This window comes from Etheostoma spectabile, chromosome 17 (assembly GCF_008692095.1).
Source record: "Etheostoma spectabile isolate EspeVRDwgs_2016 chromosome 17, UIUC_Espe_1.0, whole genome shotgun sequence".
Classification (NCBI taxonomy): domain Eukaryota; kingdom Metazoa; phylum Chordata; class Actinopteri; order Perciformes; family Percidae; genus Etheostoma; species Etheostoma spectabile.
This window is the reverse complement of record NC_045749.1, coordinates 13204414-13213289: the sequence shown is the minus strand read 5'-3', so window position 1 is coordinate 13213289 and position 8876 is coordinate 13204414. Positions and strand designations below refer to the sequence as shown.

Sequence of the window (8876 nt, the reverse complement as noted above, 5' to 3'; positions counted from 1 at the left end):
TGCAAAGAAGAATGGGCAAATATTGCCACGTCAAGATGTGCCATGCTAATAGACTCCCACCCAAAAAGACTGAGTGCTGTAATAAGGTGCTTCAACAAAGTATTAGTTTAAGGGTATGCACACTTATGCAAGCAGGTTATTGTACATTTTTTATTTTTTATTTCCCCCCCTCAAAGATTTCAGTTTGTTTTTCAATTTAATTGTTTCACGTTACAGGTCACATTAAAGGTGGAAAAAGTTCCGACATGATTTATCTTTGTCTCATTTTTTTACATCACAAAAACCTGCCATTTTAACAAGGGTGCGCAGACTTATATAGCCACTGTATATACTATATTATATTACCTTATTCTCAGCATAGAAGATGTTGCTCATGTACACAACATTAATCCATTGCACCCTGTTTCCTCATAAGAGAAAACCTCTTGGATCCCTCCATCTCACCTGATTGTGTTTGCTGAAGAAAATATGTGCATTAGAAGCTCTCTTTAGTTATTGCAGAAAGGACTCTGCCTCAGTTGAATTAATCTGTTTTTGTTCCATATTGAAGTATTAAAAATATCCTTATAATCTAATGATATATGCAATGGATCTTTTCTTTTACTTATCTAATTGGAAACACACTCGCCAATTTTGAGCACCATTTTTCAATGACCTCCACTGTGTCTCCTTTGCTGCACCTACACACACACTCACACATAGACATACACTCCCTCTTCTCTCCCTCTCTTAGACATTTTAATCAGTTTTGAGAGGAATAATTGCCCAGGTAGACATCTAAATATGGAGGTATTTCAATTACTGTATGTCTGGCTTCAGGCAAAATATTCCTCACAGAGACTAATCAACTAAGACTGATTAAACATGTGAATCGTGTGTGTATGTGTGTGTGTGTGTGTGTGTGTGTGTGTGTGTGTGTGTGTGTGTTCGGGTGGTGTGCGCGTGCGTGCATTCGTGTGCGCGTGTGTGTCTTTGTGTGTGTGTGTGTGTGTGCGTGCGTGCGTGCGAGTGTTACTTGTCAACATCCACTGTCGATTAGCATTCAAGCATCCACGTCCATTAAGATCTGATCATCTGTTGGGGTGCATTACAGCTGTCCCTTTCCTTATGTACACCGGCGTAAACAGTTTTGTCTCAAATAAGCTCCTGGGGTTCATCTGTGATTTTTCACCCTAGAGGAACCTCACTACCCTTACAATACCTTTTGAGCTGATGTCAAGGGGGAAGAAGAAATGCCTGTGGAACCTTTCTGGAAACAGTTTTTTTTTTTCCACCATTGGCTTGCTAATTATATCTCACACACGCTCTCCCTTTCAAAGCAAATGGAGCAACACTTCTGCTCAGTTGGACACAGCTACACCACAGAGCTCATATCTAATTAGCATTGAAGTGACAGCTGTCATGTGAAGAGCTTGATGTGTGTCCATGTTTGCTGTTATAAATGTGTTTGATTTTTATATCTAAATAAACTTTCCTGGGTTACAAATTTGGTGATAAGTAAATCAAAAGACGTGTAGACACTAAATTTGGTTGATTGTCATTTGTGCTGCATGGCAACGGCATGGCTCTCAAGGTGGAAATGTGTATGGTTTTGACTTGAAATTTCTCCACAGTTATTGGATGGATTGCCATGAAATGTCTTACCCTCAGGATGAATTGTAAACACTTTGGTGACCCTTCAATTTTTCATGCATAGCCATCATTAGATCAAAATCTGTGACCAAATACCTGCAAAACTAATGTAATTCCCATCAGCCTCAGCTGCACTTTGTGTTTAATGTTAATTAGCAAAAGTTATCATGCTAACACCCAAAGACAAGATAAACACATCAACATGTTAGGGTCATCATTGTTAGCACATTGGCATGCATACATTAGCATTTAGCGCAAAGTTGTAGAATCTTGACATGGAGATTACTTCATTGTTATTTCAAAAGCATGCCTATATATTTCAGTTTGAAACAGCCCCTAAATACATGCTTACATATGGGCATTAAAATGTTGATCAATCAACCGTCATGCAATCTCTATTCAGCCCGCAGTAGTTCTACATAAAGTCACCAAATCAATGCATGCAGGGATACCACAGTTAGCAGTGAAGTCAGCTAAAATTACATTGCCATTTTTAGAAGCATCAGCAACAACAGTAACAAGTTCTAAGGTCAGTGACAGTATTCCTGGAATCACAGAGCTGTCTGGGTTCAAGTTAAAGGGCAGATTTTTAGGTTTATTTGCAATATATTGATCTTACATTTCTGCCTTGGTATATGGCAGATGTCCTAATGCTTTATGTAAGAGATAGTGACAGATAGGCGCTACCAGCCTTGATCTCTCCCGCTTTCATCCTTGATTTGATTCTCTGACTGCAGTGTTTGAGAATTTCCTGGCCTGAATATGTCACTTTATTTAGGAATTCATGCAAAATATAGGGTAATGCTTTGTGTTGTGTTATAACTCTACATAGATGACCAATTGTAATTTACATTTAATGACAATTTTTGACCAATTTATGTGATCAAAAAGCCTTTTGTAATAATAGCTGATCCTTCAGTGTAGTCCTAAGGTCTCCCTTATTTTACTTGATGCACTCAACTGCTAGCCTGGAAATCCAGACCCAAATCAGAAAGGATTAAGGGTCTGTCATCAAGTAATGAAAGTTGCCCAGCTCATGGGGCGGCACCAAGCGTGCATTTGAAAATCTCATTGTGTGCAATTGGCTAAAACTATGGCCAATCCCAACAACACCCGGGGAGACATATCCAGAGCCCCATACGCTTATCTACCAGCGGAGCTGACTGGTAGATTAAACTGTCGTCATCTCTTTAGTTCGTCTCTGGCCCGCCTATGTCAGATACACCAATGTGATTGGTGCAGCTCGGCTATAAGGGCATAGTTAATGAGCAGCATTACTCAATGCCGAGTAACTCGCTGAGCAAATTAAAATCGTGCTCTCGTGAGAACTCTGGATTTCCATGGCACTCAACTGCCACAGTCACATTAAATGACAGTGATTGATGGTTGCACACTCCGAGTGTCCATGCTTCACACGTGAACTTAAACTCATTGCTTGTTGTTATTTTCTTTACTGTACCAAAGAGCACGAGTCTGCCTCTGATTAAATGTAGTTCAGTCTCACAAGGCTGCTCTAAGATGCGTAGTCCCTGAGGTTCAACAGCTATACTGTAGCTCTATGTCTCATTTCAACTCTCGGAGTCATTAATCACACGGTAGACAGATCAAGCCCTCCGTAAACCTCTCTGTCCCACTGCTTCCTTTTTACCCTCCTCTCCATCTCCTGGTTGTTTTTTGTCTGGCGTTGAGCCAACCTGCTCACAGGCACAGAGAGACAGACCAATATATAAAAATATGCAATATAAAGACAAAATAAGGCTTTTAAATCATTGGGGATTAAATATTTCCTCACCTCCCTCTCAGTTTACAATAGAGCATCTACTTCCAGTTTTGATAACAGGGGATGTTTTTGAACATACAATGTAGATGAAAGTGATGAAGCACTTTGAAGACGAGAGCTGTCACTTGCCACTTTTGCTAGCCATTTGTTTTTTAGGGATGTATTGATCTAACTTTTTTTTTCCCAACACCAATTCCAGAGACAAAACAGCAACCAAATGCCCCCATACAACATATATTTATGTTTGAGTGACAAAGTACTCTAGCACCGGTGGTAACTTTGACTCCTGTCCATTTGGAGAAAAGGAGGATGTTTCTTGATGTTTTCATAATCACAGAGGGAGGAGGTTACGGATACCTTAATAAAACGTCTGACTGTGACTTACAAGACCTTTGTTCTCTTCCCATTTCCAACTCAGCCTTCTGTTTCTGAGGGTTCAACTGTCCTGTCTTATTTACTGTTACGGCATATGCCGAGTCTAGAAAAATCTCCATGCTGACCAAAATGCATCACCATGGTCTCATACTTTTCAATCCTTTTCTTTTTTCAGTTTTTCAGTTGCAGTTCTAGGCATAACTGCAACTAGAAGCCAGATGTGACATCAATATATTCAAACTGAAATAGTCCCCAATGCGCTGGATTGCGTATGCAATACATATTATACCCAGATTTGCTCTCCAGGCTATGTGTCTGTGTGTGCACGTGTGCTGTCTTAACACTCAGGGGAGATTGCCACATCTGTGAGTTTGTCCCCAGTAGCCGCTGGGTCAGATGCTTTGCCTCTCTGTCCTCACAGTCCCCCTCCTCCCTACTGTTAGTCTTTATCTGCTTCCTTTTCTCCTAATTGTCCTTCATTTGGCCCCTGCTACTTCTTTTTTAATTTGTTTTTGATTCGGTCCTTTGCTATACCCTTGGTTGCTGTCATTTTTCTTTAATCATTCCACTGTGCCCCTCCTTTCATGGTCTCTCTACCCATCTCATCTCCCAATTCATTCTTCTCATCTGTCTATTGTATGTCCCCCCTCTGTTTCCCCCTCTTTTCTCCCACCTTTTCCCTCCATCCTTTTCTCCTCTCCCTCCCCTGCCCTCCCCTTTACTCAGTCCCATCACTGACCCAATTAAACATGGGGAGGGACAGCGCAGAAGGAGAGTGACGGAGGTAGGGCAAAAAAGAGAGGGAGAGGGAGGACAAGCAGAGACTGGAGAGAGTTTGAGAGTCAGTGGCTAAAAAAGCAGAGAGAATCATAAAACAATTGCTGCCAACCTGCCAGGACACAGAGTGAATTTTCCGAACTTCACCTGGAACTTAAACAACCTTTGACAGCCTCTGAGGTGTCGGGGGGTGGAGCAGCAAGTCGACATTCCTGCTGCCACGCACTTTCAGTTCTCAATGAAGAAACAAGGAGAATAACAATCTACCTTCAGTGAAGAAAGCGGGCGGGGACGCGTGCAGAGTTAGGATGAAGAGAGGGAGGCTGAGAGGAGAGACTGAAGAGACGAAGAAGGTGCATTCCTGGTTGGAGCTGAGGGGGGAAAAGTGGTAGCCCCGGGGCAAGGGAAACATTTTTGTTGACAGAAACAGAGAGAGAGGAAGGAGTAAAGGATGCATCTGTTCTTCCAAGAAACATGGGAGGTGGAGGGGCTGCAGACCGTTGGCATCCTACTGGTGGTCTGCAGCTCCCTCAAACTGATGCACTTTCTGGGGCTCATCGACATTACTACGGCAGGTAAGGAAAATGGTAAGGGAGTGAGAGAGAGGCGCCAAGTGAGAAGTCAAAATGATGAATTTGTGGAGGGGTGTTAGGAGGAAAAGCACTCAGCTGGAAGGGGGGGGGGGGGGGTCTAGGTCTACACACAGTATCTTGTTGTGTGCATTTGTTGGATTAAACAACAAAGTAATTTGACCTAATTTCTTAACTGAATAGCTGTCATATTTGTCAGACCTATTTATGGTTGTGTGTGTGTGTGTGTGTGTGTGTGTGTGTGTGTGTGTGTGTGTGTGTCTGTCTTTGTCTGATACTAAAATATACTAAAGTACATGGGGTGTGTCCATACCTTTTGTTTTAACTTTGTAAGAATGTTAAAACTGATTATTTTTACTGCATTTTTGACACCAAACAGATTCATAACAACAAAAGAAATACACGTGAATGCCAAATTCATGTCCAAAACACATCTTAATGTAGGCCCATGTATACTGATAAAAAGACATCTCTGAAATTCATCATTCAACTATGAATTTTACTTGTCCCCTTTGGGGATGTGAGTTTAATGCTTTTGCTTAAAGGGGCACCCAATATCAGACATCAAGACAAGTTTGCTCGTTGTGAAGAGTTGTACAACATTGTATCCTACCTTTCCCATAATGCATCATGTTAAAATTTTTGAGCTTGAGCCATGTGTTATAGTAGTGGATAAAAAGAAGGGTGTCTCTAGCCCTGTTTCATTGATCCTAAGAATTATGTTATTTTTTGCCTTTTGTGAATCCCCCAAATTTATGGAAGTGCAATACTAAATAGATTACAGTACAGTTAAGACTAAAGATAGACAGGAGAACTGGAAGGAGATGAATGACGTTAGCTAAAGGTCCCAGGCCTCAGTTGGATCTGCAGTAAACTGTAGTACTGTAATGTTTCTGCTACCTTCACTTTAGTTGATTGTTTCTCTGTGTCTTGAGAAAATCCTCAGATCTCATGAGTTTAACATGGAGCTTCTTCAAAAGTTACCGGAAATTGCCAAGTATGTGTTGCCATTGAACTAAAAATAGAGTTGTATTTCTTATTTCCAGAAGAGTTGTGGTGGTTTGTCAGTGTACCTTTTGGGAAACCATTGAACTTGAATTGCACAATCATAACAGGCGTGCTTGGAAAGATAGTTTTGATGCCGCACAACAGCTGAAAAACACAGAGTTGCTTTTCTTCCTGCCTGATGAGGAATAGACAGTTTTTATTTGTTTGCCTACTCAGGCCAAAATGAAAGAATTCCTGGTCTCATTGTCAGTGCCACTCAAAAAACAATTTTAACTTCAAAGGCTGGAGAACAAATTGATCATGTTCCTTCAATAGTGTAATGTGTGCAGTTTTCAACAAAGGACCTTTTTACCCACAGCATTCTGTAGCCCTCTGTTTTACTAACCATAACCATATACTTACATAGTATAACCAAGTAAGCACTGTATCTTTCTATATTCTAAGTTGATAGTATGATTTGAAAAAAATAGAAAAAACAGCAGTTTGTTTTTTTAGATAGAAAGATACAGTAGATGATGTGTAGTAGGACGTTTGTGGTGCATGTTTTATAATATATAGGGGACCCTGCGCTATGTGCTTGTGCCCAAGTGATTGAACATCTCTATTCCAAGACAAACTTGGCCAAGACAGCTGGAGCACATTTACTCAAAGGCATCACAAAACAAGATGTTTCATCAACAGGAAAGGAAAAAAACTACAGAGAAATAAACAAAAGAGATGGAGAAAGGGCTGTGAGACCGAGAGAGAGGAAAGGGTATCTCAGTCCTAAAACAAGCCTATCTAAGCATTGACAGTTTTCAGTAGATTCAGCTTTCATGGTCCTTACAAGTATTTCAAGCTCAGTGATGCAGAGGAAGAAGGAAGTTTTTTTATTATTTTTTTTACACATATCTCTATCCAGACCTTCAGAACAATCAGTAGAAATTGAATTTAGTCTACTCCCACCCAGAGACAATAACTAGCATTAAAGATGGAATCTAAACTGAAATCTTTAATGATATGCAAGAGACTTTCCAAACTTTAGATATACCTGTTAGATAGTATACCGTGAGCACAGTGTAGCAAGTACCTTTTATTCAAGTATGTTGTGTAGGTACCATTTTAAGGTATTTTGACTTTACTAGTGTTTCCAATTTTGTTTGCTACTTTATTCTTCAACTTCACTGAATCTTGCATATTGAAATCTTGATGATGCATTGTTATGCTGTAAATTGAAGTAACAACTAACAATTAAACCAGCAATAATGTATACAGTTACAATTAGTTGATGAAAACAATCTTACCCCAAGGTGCATTTAGTAGCTGTTCTGGAGCTTTTGATCATAACAAATTATCTTCCTCTGCAGATGGAGTTGACAGATGGTCAACATATTTGATTTATGTGTTGTGGGCAGCTGTTGGGTCCATATGGAAAGAGAATATGTACTCAAACACACACAGACCCTGGGGCAGAGGGCTGGGCCCGTACTTGTCGACTGGATGTATAAATCTGGTATCCATTGAACAAATGTTCCCTGCCTGTTCTGGCTCCAAATGATGCAAGAGCCACAGGTCAGGAGTGGCCAGAGTGCTTGAGGGTCCATAGGGCATTGAGACAAAAAGTTGACACAGTCCTATTGGGTTTTCACCCCATCATGGCCTTCATCCATTAGACCACTGGGTTCCTCATAGAAGGGGTGAGGGGACTGTTACCATGGAAACTAAGAGGCAAGTGTAAGTACATAGGTTCGTGTGTGAATGTGTTTTACTTCCTCAATCTGATTTGAATTATCATTCTGAAGTGTGCTTGCTTTGAGATGAACTGGTACTATGGTGGTAGATGGGATGGGTTCTGTTCAAGGTTGTTTTGCAGTACATCTGTCTGGCTAATTCTATTTTACTATGAAGGGAAATTAAGTCCTTAAGCCGATTGTGAATTCAAACTGTTGTGTTATGTTGAATTAAAAATCTTTGATTTGTGTTTTAAATTGAGACTGCTGATTTTTCATACACTTTGCAGAATGTGGCATTGTGGTATGAAAGCCAGCCTGATTAGGGAAACTGTGTTTCTAGGGGTCACGCTGTGCTGCTGTTGTGTGGTAATACCTACTGTTTGAAGTGGTACTCGTGGTCTCCCATCACTAAGCCAGGTCAGCAGGCAATTGCCAATTTGACTTAAGGGCATGAAGCAGTTTGTTGTTGCATCTGTTTGTTGCATGGAGTGTGTTTTAGGGTTTTTGTAGGCATGTGTGCATGTGTGTGAAAACAGAATTTTATTGACAGACTTTCTTGTGTGTGCGTGTGTCTAACCTTTGTGCTATGGTTGGTGATTACAGGTAATCCTGCCACCAGCCAAAACAAAAAAACCATAAAGCAGCGATTCCTCAAGCTGCTGCCATGCTGCAAGCCCACGGTTGCCCCCTCAATCAGTCAAAGCAAGTGCTCCTTCACTATCTACACAGCTCTCCTTTCTTCCATGTGTCCAGACTTTTTAGTGAATTACCTTAAGAAGATTCATATACAGATGCTTGTGTAGATGAAGTCATGTACACACAGCCACCGAAACCTTCAGTATACACTTTAATCAACATATAACCATACAGGAACACACTCAACCCCTCAAACTCCAAAACACTCTGGTATCATTACTGCTAATTTTAAGCATGTTCTCTTGGGCAATGGATGGATGTGTGTGTGTGTGTGTGTGTGTGTGTGTGTGTGTGTGTGTGTGTGTG

General features: G+C 40.7%; 1 protein-coding gene across 11 annotated transcripts in view; it reads left to right on the top strand.

Annotated features, from left to right (window-relative positions):
• Window positions 1–8876, top strand: part of LOC116704962 (Kv channel-interacting protein 2) — a 98853-nt gene that overhangs the window by 85305 nt on the left and 4672 nt on the right. For 3 of the 11 annotated variants that reach the window (XR_004335817.1, XM_032540758.1, XM_032540757.1), the window contains exons 1-3: window positions 7779–7875; window positions 8215–8291; window positions 8478–8576. The exons of 4 other annotated variants lie outside the window; for them this stretch is intronic. Coding sequence is in view for 6 of the 7 variants with exons in the window: in XM_032540758.1 (XP_032396649.1) it covers window positions 7856–7875; window positions 8215–8291; window positions 8478–8576 (196 nt within the window). In the remaining variant the exon portion in view is untranslated. Of the gene's footprint in view, window positions 1–4301; window positions 5140–7778; window positions 7876–8214; window positions 8292–8477; window positions 8577–8876 lie in introns of those variants that run through there. 4 more of the 11 variants (XM_032540760.1, XM_032540759.1, XM_032540761.1 and 1 more) reach the window with 3 other exon arrangements.